General features: G+C 39.4%; 1 protein-coding gene across 10 annotated transcripts in view; it reads right to left on the reverse strand.

Annotated features, from left to right (window-relative positions):
• Keap1 (kelch like ECH associated protein 1) overlaps positions 1-21,402 on the reverse strand; it is a 79,753-nt gene that overhangs the window by 22,016 nt on the left and 36,335 nt on the right. Inside the window, exons 1-9 of one of the 10 annotated variants that reach the window (XM_067125887.1) lie at positions 17,795-17,980; positions 13,424-14,084; positions 12,990-13,103; positions 12,497-12,661; positions 11,121-11,525; positions 5,136-5,285; positions 4,206-4,381; positions 3,976-4,078; positions 3,565-3,731 (exon numbers count right to left, since the gene is read on the reverse strand). In XM_067125887.1, coding sequence (XP_066981988.1) covers positions 3,565-3,731; positions 3,976-4,078; positions 4,206-4,381; positions 5,136-5,285; positions 11,121-11,318 — 794 coding nt within the window. In that variant the 5' untranslated portion in view covers positions 11,319-11,525; positions 12,497-12,661; positions 12,990-13,103; positions 13,424-14,084; positions 17,795-17,980. Of the gene's footprint in view, positions 1-3,564; positions 3,732-3,975; positions 4,079-4,205; positions 4,400-5,135; positions 5,286-11,120; positions 11,526-12,496; positions 12,662-12,989; positions 13,104-13,423; positions 14,085-17,608; positions 17,991-21,402 lie in introns of those variants that run through there. The other 9 variants (XM_067125883.1, XM_067125880.1, XM_067125884.1 and 6 more) reach the window with 9 other exon arrangements.

Genomic DNA, 21,402 nt, shown 5'->3' on the forward strand with positions numbered 1-21,402 from the left:
GACAGGGGCAGAAGGACCAAAAGGGATGCTGGTTTGCACCCTACCTGACAGGGGCAGAAGGAGGCAGGGTGTTCCTAAGAAGGACCTTAGGATTCTGGGGTTTCCTATGACCAGAGAGGAAGGGCCAGCCACACCCGAAGGTCGGGGTGCAGTGGCATGCGAGGGCCTGGAGATCTTTGCCACTGCACTCATTCAACCCAGCAACGGTCCATTCCTCAGGGTAAAGACCGGCTCAGGACTAACAAACTTTGAAACTCGGGAGGAACTGCATCTCTCCTTTTAAGCATCACGTTTGCCCAAAGGTTAGCTGTCTGGTGGGACAGGTAGGTGATCGCCTTACCTCCAGACAGGAGCAGTCTGATAAGGTTAACTACATCTTCGCTGGTATGCGACGAAGTGACAACATTAGCTATGGTGGTGGACCTATGGTCCAGCCAAGAGACTGATTGAAACGCTGCCATGGCAGTCGTTTCCAAAGTCGCTGACTCCTGATGCGAGACAGAGATGTCCTTCTCACTGAGCTGCTCTAACAGACCTGAACCAAAACGAACTAAGTCCAGGTCAACCTGTGCTGTCGGAATTGACCTCTCCCAGGGCTTGTAGAATTTCTTCTGACGAGGGAGGGGTGGAGGAAACAACTTGAACAAGTGGCTGGCCCGAAGCGAGTTCTCCCTCCCAGAGACGAGACAACTCACCTGGCCCAGGACTGACTTGGCAAGCTTCGACCTTGGCAACTTTATCGGAGGTGAGGATTTCTTGCGGACTCTGATCAGTGCTTCGAGGCCCAAAAGAATGAGCTCATCAGAAGCCACAGTCTCTTCCCTGAGATTGTTGTACTGACGAACCAGTTTGACAATCTCAAAGTAGGACCTCTGCAGCTCAGGGGTGTCCACATCCTTGAAAGGACCTTCCAGCCCTTCCAAGTCGTGGTCCTCTCGAGTCGTTCTTTCTGCAGGTGAGAGACCCTCCTCTGAACCCCCATGTTCCCTCCCCGACACCCATGCATACATCCATTCCGATCCTAGGACCGAACTGGGGGTGTACAAAGGGCTGTGATGGGAAGCCAAATCCTGATCACCAACCTGAGCCCTGTCTGTCCCATGGCTCCCAGTTGAAAGAACAGGTGAGTGGGGCCTAGCACCTTTTGCGGACCTGCCAGAGGCCAAAGTCTCGGTAGGAGAGGAAGGCCATAAACGCCTGTCAACCCACAGTGACAGTCGATACACGTGTCTGGGAGAACTCCCGTCATGCGAAGATGAATGAGGGTTGTCCCTGGGAGAGCGTACACGATCCCGTGAACAAGCTACCCCGAGGAGAGTAGGCCTGCTCACACAAGAGCATGGGGCTGTCCCAATGATGTGCTGGAATCTTCTTCGAGGCCAAGGCATATACAGGCAGTCCCCGGTTATTGGCGGGGTTCCGTTTCTGAGGGTGTGAAGATAACCGAAAATCACGGCTAACCGAAAATCAGTGATTTTCGGAGGTTATCGGCGCCGAAAAGTGCCGATTATTGGTCATCGGTGCCTCTGTTAGGTATGTATCAGCTCCAATACCCAATTATCAGCGCCGATAAGCAGAAATCGGCGATTTTTCGGCGCCGAAAATTGCAGATTTTCGTCACTAGACAAGCGCCATAAAACCAAATCGCTGTTAAACGAGCCCGCCGTTAACCGGGGACTGCCTAGGCATGAAGAATATTGAACAGGGGACCTCCTCCATGCTCTGTTGGGCGTAAGGACTCTACAGTTAGCATTGCCATCACAGGACCCTGTCCTCCGCACAGCCAAGGCACAGGTTGTGGAAACCTCATCAAGTTGTCAGAGTTCCAGAGGTGGAGTCTCTCTCTCTCTCTCTCTCTCTCTCTCTCTCTCTCTCTCTCTCTCTCTCTCTCTCTCTCTCTCTCTCTCTCTCTCTCTCTCTCTCTCTCTCTCTCTCTCTCTCTCGGACAGGTCTGGGTCTGCTGGACCAGTTTATGCATGGGTCGGGGATACCAGTTTATGCAGAGCATCCAAGGCACAGGTGTGTGCAATGGACGATGCTCCGTGATGAGGATGAGGTTTCCAGGACAAATCCTTGAAGTCCTGTCGAGCAGAAGATTCTTTACCAGACCTGGGAGACATCCAGTGTCTGGTATCGGTGCCTTGGATGTCGGTGGATGTTGGGCTCCATGTACACGGACTTGGCCATGGAAGCCAAATCGTGGCTGACTTGAACATGCGCTGCTTCTGTGCCTCAGATGTCCAGGAGACTCAAGACACAGGTTCCCTGTCCAGTGATAAGGGAGAGCCATAGAGAGATCCCAATGCTTCTTCTGTGGAAGACACACTGTGAAAGGCCAACAGGCCTTCTTACAGTCGAGAGAAGCCGCCTTCTCCTTCTTTGGATCTGTCCATATAACGAGACCCTTGGAAGGAGAAGGGGAGGAAGCGAAGGCAGGTGGCAAAGAAGACACTGACGATGATGACAAAGGTGAACGGGGTCTCTTCGACGTCCTCTTGTGGTCACGCTTGTATCTCTTCATCAACTCGTCCAGGAAAATATCTTTGGCGTCGGGAGACATCAGAGAGAGCGTAGACGTCAATGGGACCAGATGCACAACCAAAGGTGCTGTGACTATAGTCGTGGTTCCCTTGGATCCCGTAACTGAATCCGTAGTCCCAGTTACTGACGCAGTAGGGAGGGAGGCAAACTGGAGGCACTTGGATGCGCAATCAAGCCCCACACCGAGAGCTTCTCGGGAAGAGCTAGGGAGGGCCAGAGGTCCCTAAGCTCTTGGAAAGTCTTCCCTATCTCCCCCAGAACTGCAACAGATGAGGTAGCAGCAATGGAAAGTCGCATGGGATGAGGCAAGGAGCTACCCGGGGTCCTCAGAGGAGAACATCCCTCCGAGGACAGGCAGTCAGCCCTCCTGGATTTCCTCCTTCCAGCAAACCACATACACTGCTCCGGGGACCAATCTCGACACTCAACACAAGGATCAGCAACTGAAAACACAAGTTTACAATATTTTGTGCAAATGGTGGGAGGATCTACCTCAATGGCTGTGAAGAAACAGTTACACTGCTGCTTTCCCACACCGGGACAAAGATGGGGTTTAGGCATAGATGACTCTTGGATTTACATTTACAAAGTATATGCAAAGTATAAAGTCAAGATAGTAATCACAAATATTAACACTATCACACAAAGCACAAAAAAAAAACAGGAAAAATCAGGAATGAAGAGCAGGAGAAGAGCCGGCAAACATTCAGGCAGGAGGCGGCATGGGAATGCGCCTGTTCTGGACAAAGGCTATAAGGTAAGTGGATGCATAACTCAGTGAAGGGAGGTGGTGAGGCTACCCCTTATCCCTCCCACCAGTAGTTCAACTACCAAACAACCTTGGTGTGTAGAATAGCCTGCTCCAGCTTGCACTGAAGGTAATTCCTATGTAAAGACCAATGGTTTGTATTTGTTTAGGTATACAGTAAGCAGTTTCAATATCATTTTCTTCCTTTATTACACCCCAATACATATACAGTATAGTAATGGTCTTTAGTCTAAAAAGTTAAAAATTCAGCTTACCTAGCAACAGGTAAACGAGACAATTGTGTCCATGAGTAATCTTCAACATCATAGCACTCCAGTGTGTCTAAACTCTGTCGATTAGAATACCCTCCAACAATGTAGATCACGCAAGGGGCATTAGGCTTTCTCTCTTTTTGGCATGGGGGTCTATGTAACGTTAAATCCTGAGGAGACAAAGACTAGCAAATGTATCAAGTACATCAAATAAATTTCCTCAACAACATGAATATAAAAAATCCAGAAACTCACAGCTGTTAATTTGAAAAGTCTAACATCGATTTTAATTTACTAAGATGCTTAGGAAAAAACACAAGTTTTAGGATAATAAAAAAAGTCAAACTATATATACAGAGAGCACAGAACAATAGGTAGCAACTAAAGAAATATATACAGTATTGTAGTACTCACCTCAAATATTTTTGCTAGATATTCTCTGCAAGCAGGTGCCCTCTTTAACAGTTTGCAGTTACTCATTTGCTCTGTCAGAAAGCGTGGAGAGAGGTACTGACACCTGAAAAAAATAAATTAGAATCTGACTTTGGGATTTCTTGGTTTTCTGAAAATAATCAAAGCACTATATCAAAATAATCATTTCACATCTGCCAACTTGTGTACATTTTTACTTTTTATACATCTACCTCACAGCCTGCAAAATATTTTCCATCCTGGGTTGCCTGGTATCTTCATCGTGCATAACCCATCGAAGTACTGCATTGTAAACATCTTTTTCATCAGGAACATTCAACTCATCTCTCTTTATTAAATTCATTAATTGGCATGGAGACAGTTGAAGAAATTCTTCTTCCTTTGACACCTGTAAACATAGGTAAAACTAAGGACTGAATAAAAATGTCTTCCAAAAGAGAGAGAGAGAGAGAGAGAGAGAGAGAGAGAGAGAGAGAGAGAGAGAGAGAGAGAGAGAGAGAGAGAGAGAGAGAGAGAGTAATCAATATTCAACAAGAGATAATTTATGTTTGAAATTACTCAACAAACCACATATAAATGGTAACACTAATATTCAACAGATATACGACTATTTATAAAATACAATAATTACTAAGTATATGATGAAACCTAGGTAATACAACTAGGACTGAATAAAACTGTCTTCAACCACAAAAATGATTCACAGTCCAAGCCCACATGATACCAAGCAATGCTTACTTCTTTCATCAAGAGGTGTTCAACTTACCATGTATATAAAGGTACAGGTAAAGAAACAAGGCATGCCAATAATAGTAATAAAAATCATGTGTGACTCCCACCCCACCCCAGTGGAAAAGATAAAATTCAGATGATTTACTGTCAAACCAACCTATTTTGCATAAACATTTTAGATTAACATCAAATTGAGCAGAATTCAAAATGCACAACCCATAAGTAGAATCAAAGATTACTGAACTACAATGTAACATCCCCTAAGTTGAGCTAAATCTGGAGCATCTTATTTCTCGGGAGACACTTCTTCTTATGAGATAAGAATGTAAGACAAATACAGCAAAATATGCACTTGCACACAAATAACTTAATCTGATCCTAAGATGTTCATGAGATGTCAATCAACTAACCTCTGTAAAATGTTGCTCTATAAAAGTATTGGCCTTGCAAAAGAGCTCCATGCAACCATGCTGTTGAGCATAGTTGGCTATTCCAATGGCATTACCTGCTTCTAGTTGTTGTTCTAAAAAGCTACAGCAGGCCTCTATTACATGATTCATCTGCAATACCAAAAAATAAAGGAGTATAATATTCTTAACTAATATTAACCATAAGACATTAAAGAAATCAAAATATATTATGGAACAACAATTTTTAAGGATCTTCATTATTTCAAGACCAAGAATATTTACCAAACCACTCTCTAATGCTGTATAATATAGCATACACAATATGACTAATCAAATGGGCCAGCTCAAACACTGAAAAGTCACGCCAAATTAAAATTACTACTATTTAAGTTACCTTCTGAAGGTATGAAGGAAATGAGCAAAATTCCTATAACCTGTATTCCACACTTGTACACCTCTTTGGGGTTATACCAGTTAAAGTGCTTTGCAAAGCACACTAAATAGACATTGCTGATGATTCTTTGCAGCATCCTTTCAGCCCAAAGCTGCAATGCTTTTTACTTTTTATCCAATCCCACTGATATCTTCCCAACAAGCTGTCAAATTTTTTTAACATTACCTACTAAGGGATTCAGAGCCAGTGAAACGGTTTTTCGGCAATACCTTTTTATCAAAGCATCGAATAAAGGTGAAAGTTGGCAAGAGTGTATTTTATAACCCTACCGAATTTTTGCAAGTATTATTTAGTACTTAAGTTCAATAGTTCTGGTAGTTATCAGAGTAAAAGTGTGTTTCCTATGCCAGAGTCATCAAAATCACAGGTAAGGGTTTTGAACACAATAATGACAACCTGTGACGTCATGAGGCTCCACCCACAGTGAAGAGAAGTTTACATATGGGGAACATTGCTTCACTGTGGCTCTGCCCACTTGCTGATGACATATTCACTAATTAATATTAGTACCCATCCTAGGTTTCAGTGATATCAATGATGGCAAGCATTCTCAATAATAATAATTATTATTATTAATTTTATTATTAATTTTATTATATTATTATTATTATTATTATTATTATTATTATTATTATTATTATTATTTTGCAGAGGTTTCATCACAACTTCCACAGCAGTTGTTGGAACTATCTTGTTAGCTTGGAATTCTTCCATTTTCTTGATATTCATATTGTTTCTACTTTACAAATAATTCAATGTATGTAATTCCCCAACATAATGACCACAGTCTATAGTTCATTTGTTAGATCTACATCTATTCAGGGCAGGAATACAAAAAGACCATCCATTTTGTTTTACCTCAGGATTCGACACTATAGCCTTCTATTTGCAGCAAGTCAGGAGCGGTCACTAGAAGTAGAATTCAAATGAAAAGCAATGATACCTCATTTCCCTCAATTGTCAGAGGTGTAATGATCAAAGCCATTATTTTATTTCAGTTAATGTAACCCAGAGCTGTTTTTCTTTGATTTTTTTTATTTGTCATACAGCACCCTAAACAGCACTCGTATAGCCTACTTGCTGCAAATAAAAGGTAATGGTAAGAGTCAAGAATTTGAGGGCAAGCTATTATTTACCTACTTAATATCAAGCAAATGTAACATGATTTATGTTGATATGCATGGAAAGGAAATATACTGGAATCAGTTTGAATGAGGAAAATATTGTTATGATCATTGTGTTTTAATAAAGGGATTTTGACAACAGAAAAATCTATTTCTGGGGGAGGACCTGTGTCACCCAGTGAAATGGTTCCAATAGCACACATTTCTAGGTATAAATATTGCTAAATATACCAGAGAAAAAAGCTATCCACAATGCCAAGGTTACTACCCCTGGATCGAGCACCATAAAGGTGTCGGTATGCACTAAGGGGTGAGTGGAAGCCACTATCGCAGATGCTTCGCCCAACAGATTTTAGATATACAGGCAGTCCCCAGTTATCGGCAGCCTCGGTTACCGGAGATCTGGTTTTACGGCGCTTGTCTAGCGACAATGATAACCAGATTTTCATCGCTGATAACTGGTTATCGGCACCGATCACCTCTTATCGGCAGCGCTGATCACAGGTTATCGGCTCCAATAACCAGGGATCAGTGCTATTATCGCCCATTTTTGGTTAGCGGTGATTTTTGGTTATCGTCACGCCGTCGGGAATGGAACCCCGCCGATAACTGGGGACTGCCTGTACAAATAAAACGTCTAACACTATACATAATTTATATACAAAATGTCGTCATCGTCACTCTCAAGGAAGAGGCCGGGACTGTCTAACAAGAGCTCCTGCCCATGACATCATATGTTTACGTAACAAATTGTTTTAGGATCCTTGTCTGTGATGTTCTTGGTTCCAGCATTGGGAACTTCATTTTACTCTATAAATATCAAAACTATCGAACTTAGGTACTAAATAATATTGCAAAAATTAAGTAGGGTTATAAAATATACACCTGCCAACTTTCACCTTCATCTGATGCTTTGGTTGAAAAGTTGTTGCCAAAAAAACATGTTTCATCGGCTCTGAATCCTTTAGTACATCCAGTTTTTGCCTCTCACTCAAAACAAATCCTTCAGGTGAGCCCTAAAATTAGCTGAAAAATCTGACTCGGTGGTCATGTTAAAGTAATTCATAGTATTATGCCCACATTAAGACATGAACTGAAGGTCAAAATACAAGCTGTAAAAAATAAAGAATGACAAAAACATTCCCAAAAGCTTTAGTATCACTGAACACAATCACTTCTAAATTCAGTTTTTATCCAAACAGATATTGTCTGTTGAGATGGCTGCACAGAATAATAAGGCTGTAGACATTGCTACAATCATCCTCATACTCCTAAATCATGGACAAATTCTATTGTCAAACTTCCTCAGAATGCTTCTGACAGCTACACAAAACCTTGCCCTCATCAGTATATCACCTCCTGTTTTGCAGTTTTGTGATGCTGAATTATAGATTTAATGTAAATTCAAAGCCCATGTGCCAGATTCAACACCAGTTGCTAACTTATAAAACTTATAGCAATCACTTAGGCATTATGGTATACTTCTAATAGTTATCTAACAATGAATCAATTTTCACATTAATTGCAACCAAATCTCACCAAATATTTAAAATTCACTATGCTAGTGAACATCAGTGAGTGAACATCAGTGACTACCAAACTCTGATTACCAAACTTAAAAGGAAAAGTTTATATAACATCTGTGTGTAACTGGTTCACATAGATAAGGAACATGACTGTACAAATAAAGGCAAATGCCACAAAGGAAAAAAGAAACAATGGAATGGTTGCTACACCTTTCAACACAAAGGTCCTTTGCACCTGGTATCCAACAGTTGAAGAATTAGTGGACCTACCAAAACAAAGGTAAATCTTTTGAGAGGTTGTACAAAGTATTAGGCCAACTGGCTCAAAAGCAAGGAGTCAATTAAAGGATTATATGTACAGGGGAAGAGACTGAGACTAACCACCAAAAATGACCTTGGAATAAATAAGCTGATTACATATTTATAAAAGTACAATGCATTTTCTCCTTTTGGTAAACAATAACAATTTTTTCAATATGAACATTTTCAAAATACTATTAAACATAATTCATAAAAAACATATATAAGGTAACTACTATAATTAGTAATTAAGTCAGTGATTTTATCTTTAAGGTCATTCTTGAACATTTTACTAATACAGGGGTCCAAATAATCCATGCCAGGGCTATGGTTGGCATTACAGCTGAAAGCAAGCTGTATAACTGCAGATTCTAAAAGATTTTGTGAAGAGAAATCTTTCGATCTGGCAATCACTGGACTGTCAGTCTAATTGATCCTGTGTGAGTTTTCAATTCAATAAATGAATATTGCATTGGATGTTTACCCAATTTTGACATAACACTTATGCTGCTTAATTCTCACTTCTTATCCTTACCAGATTGGCCAATATAAAAAGAAGAGCAGTCCAAGCATGGAATTTCGTATGTTTTGTTGCTTTCCTTGGGGCTGTTTTTTATTAACATTCCTTTTAGTGTGTTATTATAGGAAAAAACCAAGGTTGACATTAAAAGATTTTAACAATGATTTTATGGTTTCAAAACCACTAAAATAAGGCAGGTTAAGAATGCTCTTAGAGGTTTCTTCCTTCATGTTACTTTCACTATAAAACTTTTTGTGGTCTTTATTATAGCAAATATCTAGTAGTATATGTGAAGATTAACAAACCTGTTCCTATTTTTATCTTATATATTCATTTTCTTGATCCAAATACTGGGGACTGACAATGCACAATGCTCATACAAACATATTAGAAAAAATGGATAATTTGAAATTAAGGTGCTGGCCTGAATAGAAATGGACACAAGTTGTTGGTTGGTTTCCTATAAATACTGAATTTACATTGAAATGGTTCTCTTAGAATCTGCAATTATACAGCTTACTTCCAGCTGTAATTTCAACTTTCGCCCTGGCATGTATTACCTGGACCCCCTGTTAGTAAAATGTTCAAGAATGACCAAGATAAAATCACTGACTTACTTATTACAGTAATTAGTTAGAAACCTAATATATGTTTTCTAAGTATTCATATGTTTAAGTTTTTTAAATATTCATTTTGCAAAAATTGTTATTGTTTACCAAAAGGAGAAAATGTGTTGTACTTTTATTGTAATCAGCTTATTCATTCCAAGGTCATTTTTGGTGGTTAATCTCATCACCTGTATAATCCTCCGACTCCTCCCTGCTTTTGAGCCAGTTGGCCTAATACTTTGTAAAACCTCTCAAAAGATTTACCTTTGTTTTGGTAGGTCCACTAATTCTTCAACTGTTCCACTGTTTCTTTTCCTTGTGGCATTTGCCTTAATTTATAACATCTGTGTTAATCAAAACAAACCTCAAACATGATGGCCACAAACCAACAGATCCAAAATGAAAATCACCTTTTCTCTATCTTCTGGTCATCAGTCAAGATTAAAGGTTCATTCAGAATAAACCATTCTCTACAGTCTGATACAAAATGTTTAAAAATGTTCCTACTGGTTATATGCTTTATGCTTATTTCTGAATCACCATGTCTTGCAAAGTACCACTTTGTGTTTGTGGTTTTCTTACTGCAATTTGATGAAAGTTAACTTTTACAAAAAATTTATTTTAATTATATCGATAATTCTCATACTAAAACTTATTGGCGCATTATAAAAAATATTCCAGAAATGTCTTTAAATACCTCAGTCCTGACCCAAATTCTTTTGGGAACTCTGAAAACTAGGGTAATTACAACAAAATGTATTAAGTGTGATCATAAAGTATCAGGACTGGTGCTATAAAAAGAAAACTACATGATGTACCATTTTGGCATTTAATTTCCTTTGAAGTAGTCCCCTTTATCCAGCACTGTTTACATTGATGGAAGCATTCCTGGAACCCGTTTTCTGGGATAATCAGCAGCTGCCTCGTTGCATTAACTTTCATCTCCTCAACGTCCTGAAATCTTCACTGCAAGTGGGATTTGACTTTTGGAAAGAGTTGAATTGAATATAGGATTTAGGCCAAAGTCCAAGCACTGGGACCTATGAGGTCATTCAGCACTGAAACGGAAATTGACCGTAAAAGGTATTAAAGGTGTAACAGGAGGAAAACCTCACAGTTGCACTATGAATTAATTGTTGGGAGAGGGTGGAAAGTAAGATGGAAGAAAGAATATGAAAGGAGATACAGTAAAAGGAATGAAAGGGGTTGCAGCTTTGGGCCAAGGCCGCGCTCCAAAGAACCTTTAGTAATGCCTACAGTGCACCACATGAGGTGCACTGACGGCACTACCCCCCTACGGGGAAGACTTTTAGAAAGAGGAAAACGTTCCAAGGGGGAAGATCTGGGGAATACAGTGGCTGTCAGACCTGGGGGATGTTGTGCTTGGCCAAAAACTGCTGCACAAGCTACACTGAATGGGGACGTGAGTTGTCATGGTGCAATTACCACTCACCAGACGCATGCAATTCTGGCCTTTTCCGATGAATAGTACCCCACAAATGCTGAAACACTTCACAGTAGTACTCCTTGTTGACTGTCTGACCAGGTGGAGCATACACATGATGAACAATTCCCTTGTAGTCGAAGAAAACATTGTTTTTCTCAGATCTGCTGGTTGCGGGTCTCCCAGAGTGTTCGTCACTATCAACATTTTGTCTGCCTCTTGAAAACGTCTGGACCACTCGTACACTGGTGTATGGCTGTACGCTCCTCTCCGTATACTTTTTGAAACTTTGTGTAGTTGTGTGTGTAGGTATTGCCAAGCTTTTGGCAAAATTTGATGCAGATTCTCTGCTCAACTTTCTCCATCATAGTCAATGCGATGACCACACACTACACACATTCCTTCCAAGCACTGCTGTAAAGAGCGGGAGTGAGCTAGGACACTTAAAACTTAGTATGCATGCACAGAGTGGGTCAAGGTCAATCTGTGCCATGTGACCTCATTCTGCATATTTTAGCTCCTTTGCTATAGCAACAGTCCCAATACTTTATGATCACATATAGAATAATGAATGTATGCACAGCAAAGATCACCAGAGCAAGATGCAGTGCAGTACACTATATAAAAAACATTATACATATTAGAGTACAGTGATCAACTCTCTCCCAGTTGCATTTGCATAATAAAACCTAACTATAAAACATACACCATAATGATATACTGTACATTTGTAAGAAACATTTTATTAGGAGATAGAACAACAGCAGGTGGAAAATAATGGGAATCATGTCCCAACCATGATAAATAAAACAATAAAATAGCATCCAAGCTACTGCAAGAGGGTTGGAGAAATAAATACACGATTTGTCTATATCAAGAGTTCCAAAAAACACCACATCAAATAATATCAAGGTAATAATAATTTCTCTTAGAAAATACAGATAGAGTACACATATGATGTAGAATAATGAAGAGGGTGTTTGATGTACTGAACTGCACCTGATTGCAGCATAAAGTAGCTTTCCTCTCAATAAGACCCAGTTGAGCCATAACTAACAAGGTTATCTTCAACGTAAGATTTGTTCTCCCAACTAAACAGAGTATTGATAAAGCATGACATTCATCAACAAATGCTTAAATATTACTATTACAGAATACTGTCCATAGCAGGCAGTGTCCATAATACAAAATTTGTAATGGATTCCATTAGTAATGGCTTTTAGTCATCAATATGGTTGAAGAAAAGTATGGACTAATTGTACTATGATGAATCAACTATTATTTTCAAGTACTATTACGCTACATATCAATAAGCACCAAAACTTACCCTTACTAAAAATAGCCAATATATTCTTTATAACTACTGTACATTACTTTACACTTACCTGCAACATAGTTGCAGCTGGCAGAAGCTGGCAGACTAGCATCTCATTGATGACAATCTCACCAGTATACATAAAACATAAAAGATGAGCTAGAACAGTAGGACAGAATCCTTGCAGCTTTACAGTGTCCATCTCACACTCCCGAAGGCCTCCAGTAAACATGGCCTGTGGAGTATCGTAAACATCTCAGTTACAACCATTTCTCCATGCAAGGCGAATGCTACCGGTACAGACTACTAACAGAGGCTTAATACCAACTTGAAAAATGTAAAATGTGAGTATATTTGGGAACCATAAAACTACTTGAAAAGCTTTGTAATAGTCATTGAGAGTTTACCATGTCAAGATACTGTATAAAAATACTGCAAAATTTCCAGTATCAATAAAACGGGTCTAAAAGTGACACAAATTTATAAAATTACAACTTGTACCTGAAATAATAGGAACTACACATTTAAAAATTCCATAAAATCTATCCAGAAAAAATACCTGCCTTGAAATAAGGACTAGCAGCAGCAAGAACAATCTTGTGCCCATGAAAAATTTCACGACCTACTTCAAGCTTCACATCTGTCAGCATCTGATTTCTCTTCATCAAGAGCATCATCTGAAAAACAGTGTTAATAAAATCCACATAAAAGAACACAACAAAATAATCTACCATTTGAGAGCCTAACGAAATCAATGTGGCTATTACAAGTACAAAATTACTTAAATATTACATTACAAATATTACAAGAAAGTCCATCACCTTTTCAATCATGGTACCGAAATGTAAAGTTTACACTACATTCCTACATACAGCAGTTTTAAATTTACGGTCAAGATCTTGTTAATATGTAAAGCAGCTATGACCTCTCAATCATTAACATGCACTGAATATAATACAGCTCTATAAACATTTTTGCAAGTGTTCATGTTACATACCTGAAAAGCATCATTCTTATACTCTGATATACAGAATTTTATTTCGCCGGTTTCCTTGAAAGAAGCACCACAGCTAGGGGATGGGGAAATACAACTGCGTGGACCACTACCACTGGACATCTTTGAAGAACTCCTTGCTCGAGGCGAGCTGGCTTGTCCCATATCCATGTCATTCATTTCAATGTCTGGGTACCAGCTTGCCATTATCACACAGATCACGGATGCTTAATGCAACCAGATAACAATCACAAGTGCACTAATATAGTGTAAGAAATATATTCCTAAAGAATGTTGAATTTACTTTGCTCTTGGCAGATGTTGAATGTTTCTAAGTCAACCAACATCATATGTCCACAAAAGATGATTTTCCATTTAAAAAAACTGTGATGGGACTTGAATAACACTTTAACTTTGAAAAGAGGAAGTAGAACCAAAGCCCTAAAGCATTCAACTCTTCCATACTGTTGGTTAAACACAGACCAGTTTTTACCTATCATATATTAATCCAAAATTATTCAAACAATCAACAATAACATTACACAATGTGAGTTTGGTATCCAGTAAGTCTTTCTTTATCCACAAGTAATGCATATCCATTTTCCTCGTAAGATGAATAAGATAATGCAGAGCCTCTAGGAGTCAACATCCAAACTTGTACATTCTGCAAAAAAAAAAATATATATATATATATATAAAGTACTGTATCAGAAAAGGGACAAACCCTGTCAATTTAAATTTGTCAATAGATAATTCTTAAAATTATGAAACATTATCCTATATATCATTTCACTCATTTTCCATGAACATTTCAAAAACTTAAAATAATCTCCAAAAATGTAATATTCTCACAAAATATTTGCTTTCATTTAAAGATATAACTGAAATACCCCCATCATGATTAGTAAAACATCAAAGTATTGTGTATCTTAAAAGTACCCTACTGAAGCTTGCCCAGTTGACCCAGCTGTAAACAGGTATATATAGCTTAGTTGGAAGTCACAAGGCCAGGGAGAAAAGACCTAGCCATCCTTCTCCACAACCCCACAGCCTAGTATTCATGTCTCCCTACAATACTTGTCACCAGTTCCAATCCTATGTATAACTATAGTAATATAAAAAAAACGAAATTGAGAAAAACATACAATGCACATTATTTAAAAATAAAACAAACTGATGTTAGTGCATTTCTGACCTACATTTCTAATGAAAACTGACTAACACATTACAGTACTGTATATACATACTTGATATCCAAATCATCCAACTTATGTGCCCCCAAAATATGCAAGCTGTACCTTTGGTACATACCTGACCTACAATTCTTAATTAGGTAAGCAGACAGTTAACAGTACAGACTTTGTCTGAATCATCCACCTTATGTCAGTCCTAAAACCATGAGAACCATGCCGTAACTTAATCCTGTATAATATATACAATTTATATATATACCTCAGTACTGTACTTGTCCTGACTGAACAAGTGGAGGGATACCCTCAAATTCATACAATGCTTGAAACAAAGCTCAATTTTTGGGGTAAAATCCCATCAGTTTGTACATTCACCTTCACCTTCAGGTACGTTGGCCTCTTTTCCAGACAGTCCAAAAGAACACCGAAAACTTACTTGACATCTATATATCAGGACTACCAAGTCCCTCTATTGGTAAATGGTTCTTCCAAGTTTTGTCTAATCACTCTAAAAGCTCTGTGGGGTCAGAAAGAGGTCAAAGTCCCTCACAAAGTGATGGGTTTCTACCAAAGAAAACCAATTTTTTTTTCAAAACTTGTATTTGTTTTGGCAATAAAATTATATCACTTTACAACTGCACGGGATGGAGTCTTGCAGTTATTCAGACACTGACTCCCAGGGACTTGAACCCAGTGAGCTACCAAACAACATCAGTGAGTCAAGGGGTTAAGAGTAGCACCAAGAGGTCATGAGATGGGATGGTACCTCTAGAACAGAACTAAGAGTCTGCACTGAAGGAGGAATAACCCCACGGTAGACCAACATTTACTTCTCATCCACAACGTGGAAACGAATATTCCAACTACCCTCTAGGTAAGGTTAGAGTAAATTAGGTTACAACATATCCCTTTTGGGTGAGGTTAAGGACTGTCTGTCAATTATGGCAAGCACCATGTTGTTCAAGAAAAAAAGGAAAATTGAAAATGGTTGCTAAACAGCATAAACATGTCATCTTCTGGAAGAACAAATTTACTAAAAACAAAAGTATACATGTGTACATGGAATTCCTGTAAAATAATCCATTAGAAATTACCACTCAATTATAAGATCTAGTGTCTTTAAATCATAGGCTAATAAAACTTATCAATGAAATACTAATGCCAGTTGGTGTTATTGTACAAGATGCCCATTATAACTTATGACAGTATAGCATTGGTTTTCATTATAACCTTGGTAATTATATACTCTGCAAATGTATGTTATTCAGATGCATGTAGGAAGCAGATATAACACCAACACTGTTTATTTATGGTACATTTCATTTACTCTCACAATACTGTATTTCATGCACAGAATCAAACATTTTTTCCCTACAAAATCACTTTATATTATACTTCAATAAATGTATGATGAAACAAACTAAATTTTTCCACAAAATATCCTCGTAAAATTGGGGTGCTTCTTATGCCAGGGTGTGTCTTATATGCCGGCAAATATGATACTGAAAAACTACACTTCAAATCTGACCTCAATTATCGACAACTTATTAGTTTTACCCTACTATGCTAAGCTAATGTGAACTGCAACTTCTCAATTCTAAGATAAGCTATGACGAGCCTAGAAATGAGCTATCTTGTGTATATGTTGCACAAAAGGAAAGGGCAGTTAAGCTAGCCTACTTGCTGGGCAAAGACTACTACACTATTTAGCCCCGCCTAGCCTAGTTGTAAACTACCATCACAGTCTAGCTTAGGTTACTAACCTGTGTTCTTTGATTGTTATTAAAAATACATTTAACCCTTAACATCCCCTCAGGCAAATTAAAGAGGGGTAATTCTAAGCCGGCTGTCCGCAGTGAGCTAGACTGTGGCAAGTGGCATTCTTCTATGTTATTTTACTTGCTTTACAAGAATTTAAAGTAATATTTTGTCGGCCGGTTGTAACTAAACTGTAATTGACCTTTGAAGACTACACAACTTGAATTACCTAACGCAGGGTAGGTCTAAGCCGGCATTCCGCGCCAAGCCCATCCCCCCACCTCCATAGCTAATACGGCAAAATTGTAACCAGTAAACACCTCTAGGGTACGTTATGTTGGTATTTTTTGGGGTGTTTCCTGGTTACAATTTTGCCATATTAGCTATGGAGGGTGGGGGATTGCCATGAATGCTGGCTTAGACCTACCTGCCTTAGGCAATTCAAGCCGTAGTCTTCAATGGTCAATGACAGCTTAGTTACAGCCGGCCGACAAAATATTACTTTAAATTCTTGTAAAGCAAGTAAAATAACATAGGAAAACGTCAATTGCCATAGTCTAGCTCACTGCGGACAGCCGGCTTAGAATTACCTAAAGAGGTACCTAGCACGCAGAGTAGGGGGACAGGTATGCGTTAATAATTTCGCCTCCCAGAGAAAGCTACTGATATTGTTACTTGAAGGGGTCCAAGCAGGGCAAAGCCCCTCTCGCTCAAGTCAGGGCACAGTGCCCTAAGTCAAGGTAAGTTCTGGTTAGGTCAGGGCACGATGCTTTAAGAAAGTTTCTGTTAAGGTTGCTTTGGTTAGTTTGTAGCCAGTGCCTGATCACGTCTGAATGGAAATTTAGTCCCTCAATTGTTCCCGATATTCAGTGTTACGGGGGGAGGGGGGGGGGAGTTGTGGCAAAGCCTCACCAACCAGGTCAGGAGGCAGAGCCTTAAATCGGGTTGGGAAGATAGGTCTTATCAAGTCCGGATATGGCAGTCTAGTTCAAGTTAGGTTTGGCCCGTTTTCACGATCGGATTTCTCACGCCTACCAGTCTCCCTACTCTACGTCCGTTCCATTACGGTGCCTGAAGCCTTTAATAGTCTCAAATGTCACTACGGTGGATAAAGACTACCCATGTCTCATTTTGTGCACCAGTAGCCTCAGCATAGGGTTTGCTTACTTAGATTAACCTAGGTAAAGGTGCATATCCTATAAAAAAATAAAACAATGTACAGTAATTATGGCAGACCTACTCCATGTTTAATTCACTAGACCTGCTTAGTTTCAGGTTAGGCTACTGCAAGTACCTGTGCCAAGCAGAACTGTCAAGTCATGGTACCAGTAGCGTACAGACCGAAACTGGGCAGGTTTTCACCGTAGGTCACTGACAAGCCTTCAAAGTTAAACGTGACACTTCAACGACTCTAACAGCGAGTTACCTAAGAATATAATGGCCAGAGCACTTTACATTATCTTCCACTTGACTCACAGCGACAAAATCTGTATTTTGACGATGAATTATACTAATTATCACAACGGTCGTCCACTAGCGAGGTAACTATCACTTAACCGTTCACTTTCTACCTGACTCGTGAAGTCATCACCTCGAGAGCGAGTGACTGACTGTTGTTGTCTGAGGTGGTGTAGGTTATTGTCGTACGGAACGGTGCCGCCAGAGATGTTTCCAGTTTTTACAGTTCTCTTTATATTTATCATTTGATTTACGTAATGGTTTTCAAAGCCAAAATATCTCGTTCTCCCTTTTATTATCTTGACTCCAAAAACTATATAGCACAAACCGCACGCGCAGGTCAGTTACAGATGCAATGAAATTACACTAATAAATGTCGTTGCGGCAACTGAATTGTTTTGAAGGTTCGGTAAGCATCAAATTTTGACATCAAATTGCCTAGTTATGTAAAATAGTACGATATACATGTCCATTGCTGATATGGCTATGTGACAGGCTGAATTCTCAGTCAGTGAATTAATTTTCCCATGTCACCACTGTCAACCAAGACGTCGACTTTTTTCACTGATGGCTTGGGGAATCGCCTCAAAATATGCTCTAAAATGAGGACAAACCTTCTAATATATTTATAGAAAAATCAAGAAAGGCAGAATCTACATTTTTCCTTACTAACCCATGGTTCCGGCTATTTAGTGACTTTCATACCAACCAGAGGGGCGAGCATACTATTATTCACTTTCCACACGATTGAGGACAAGTATGGTAGTTATAGCCTCAGAAGTGGCTCATCTGCAATTTATGGGGAACTTAACCATGCAAAGGACCCGCAACAGGCGTTCCTTTTCCCTGACGTGTTAATACAACTGTACCCCAAACCACCAACACTTCCTAGACATTTCCTTCTCAAAAAGGATTCACAGGACTCCACTAGTGTGTCCTATGCCTTGGGTATAGGGCATAGAATCCCAAACCATTGGCATATCCCATGGCAGCAGTTGAAACGATGCATTAAGAGCGAAAGACAGACTAAAGGATATAGAAGTAATAATTTGGGCGCGGAACAATAAAAAGATTGTTTTTCAAGAGAAAAGGGTTTATTTGAAAGGTGAAGTATTCAAAAAGTAAAAGAAGAAATAGTTGTAAAATCCTATCTTAATATGTAAAAAAAAGTCAGTTTTACATTATAAGCGATGTCAAAGAAAACAAAATTATCTGGAAAACCCATTGACTGATGAAGTAAAACTGATTATGAGAAAGGCCATAGGTTACAATGTATGCAATGTTTTAAGGTTGTCAGCAATAGTATTTTCCCTGAATTCAGCTATTTTTGTAATCCGATCTTCCAGGAGGCGTAGGGTAGCCACTCTTTGCCTTCCGTTCTATAGACATGGCACGCTACACTTGCATTCGTTTTCTAACTTTTGCTGCAAGTTCATCAGATACACCAACAACTGCATCCTGAAGTATGCGTCGGGGAGGGTCATGTGTATTTCCGCGGCATGAAAGGCCTTTTTATTTAACTCTTTCCATTTCAGCTTCTATATCAGGAACATGGAAACGCTCTCCTTTTCCGTACAGTTCTAATTTCTGTATTCTAAGGATGTGCTCAGACGACCTTCGTAGTTCTTCATCTCACAGCGCCATGTGATGGTCCTTTGCGTGCCTTTGCCCTTACTATAGATATAACCTATCCATTACATGCTACTTTGTTTTGACAGTATTTTGAAGGAAAAAAATGCATGATGGGTTACCGTTAAATGTGAATAAAATGCGACGACCACATGCTGTGACTTGTTGCTTTAAATTGCGTTTGAGACAATTCGTTAGTTTGTAAAATTCCAAGGTGAAGATTAGCGCTAAAACCGACCATCACTCAATTAGTGTCGCTCTAAATGACCTTAGCGAAATAGTTATCGCTCAAAGACTTCGATCAAACTGACTTAACAAAAAAATCTATACTTCTAGATAGGCACCCACGTTCACGCGTGCAAGGCCGATCAACAGTTATAAATCAGTGTGACTCGGCACGAAGGAATATTGCCTATAGGGATGACGGATCTAGTCCAAGAAAAAAAAAATGTATTTTTAAACAGAGATAAAGGATCGAGTTTTCACAGCGAATAAAAATATTGAAGGGAAATTTGTTTTAAACTGAATGTTCACCAAATGTCGTATAGTAAAAATACTGGATCGCTAATGAATTATTAATATTTCTTTTTGCCATAAATTATTATGCCGTCATTTATTATTTTTGTGTTACTTTGCACATGTTCTCTTTTATTTAGTTTACTCATTTATACTGTCTAACAATGAGTGAGGTGTTTATTGTGACAAGGGAATGCCTTCGCTCGAAAAATGGACAAGAAAAGTTAAGTATATCTTAGTTTAACCAGACCACTGAGCTGATTAACAGCTCTCCTAGGGCTGGCTCGAAGGATTAGACTTATTTTACGTTGCTAAGAACCAATTGGTTACCTAGCAACGGGACCTACAGCTTATTGAGGAATCCGAACCACATTATAGCGAGAAATTAATTTCTATCACCAGAAACAAATTCCTCTTATTCTTCATTGGCCGGTCGGAGATTCGAACTCGCGGCCAACGGAGTGGTAGCTGAGAACGGAACCCGCTCTTCCAACGAACTAAAAAGTCTCGGCAAAAGTAAGAAAGTTCATTTATTTCAATGGTTTTTAAAAAGTCTGACTGCTTATAAGTAAAACGTTGACTAATAAAATTAATAAACTAATGGGAACTATGCAAAATTGCAAGTGAAGAAGAGGCCTAGAGAGCGAAAATTTAATGTCACAAAGTGCCCTGTAGAATTTACTTTTTCCCGCAGAAACTTACGCAATGACGGTGCAAAAACACAGAAGCATTTCCTCTGGCAAAATGCAACAAGCGGGAACGGACGGGTAGGCAGCACGGCAAGACTTGCGTAGCCCACGCCGAAGGTACGAAGGGTTCATCATAGTGTCCCTTCGGAACAATCTGGTTTATTTCTGCCCTGTGCTCTTTTGGCCTCTTCCCACCTAGCAACCCAACTTCATTAACATGACCTTTCATCGTTTCCCACCACCCATTTACGAACACTTCTCATGAGTCCGCAAATATGACGTGGTGGTTTTGTTCAGCAGCTGTGTCCAAAATTTCCTAACCGAAGAAGCGTGAGGGTTATAGGGTTGAAACTAAACTCGACATGACTCAGTCAGATAGATATACGTTTAGTAGCTGTAGACCACAGAAGTACACTTCTGTATTTCTCATTATAGGTCTCAGTTCTAACACTATTTGGCCCCTCGTCTCCAGTTCTGAAATTAGATCTCATTATCATCGCGTTCAGTAACCGATACAAAAAATAATTCATCCAGATGATGGCCTCAACGAGGTAATTCCATTGCAGGAGAGGTAGAATCACGCTGTTGCCAAGCCTCTGTCTCACACGCTAGCAAGGTCATAGGAATATGGCATTCAAAGTATTTCTTAAAGCATAAAACCTACAAAAGAAGATTGAAACTGGTCTTTTCCTATTTCGTCTAACCAGAACGAGAGAGAGAGAGAGAGAGAGAGAGAGAGAGA

This window comes from Macrobrachium rosenbergii, chromosome 23 (genome assembly GCF_040412425.1).
Source record: "Macrobrachium rosenbergii isolate ZJJX-2024 chromosome 23, ASM4041242v1, whole genome shotgun sequence".
In the NCBI taxonomy this organism is placed as follows: Eukaryota; Metazoa; Arthropoda; class Malacostraca; order Decapoda; family Palaemonidae; genus Macrobrachium; species Macrobrachium rosenbergii.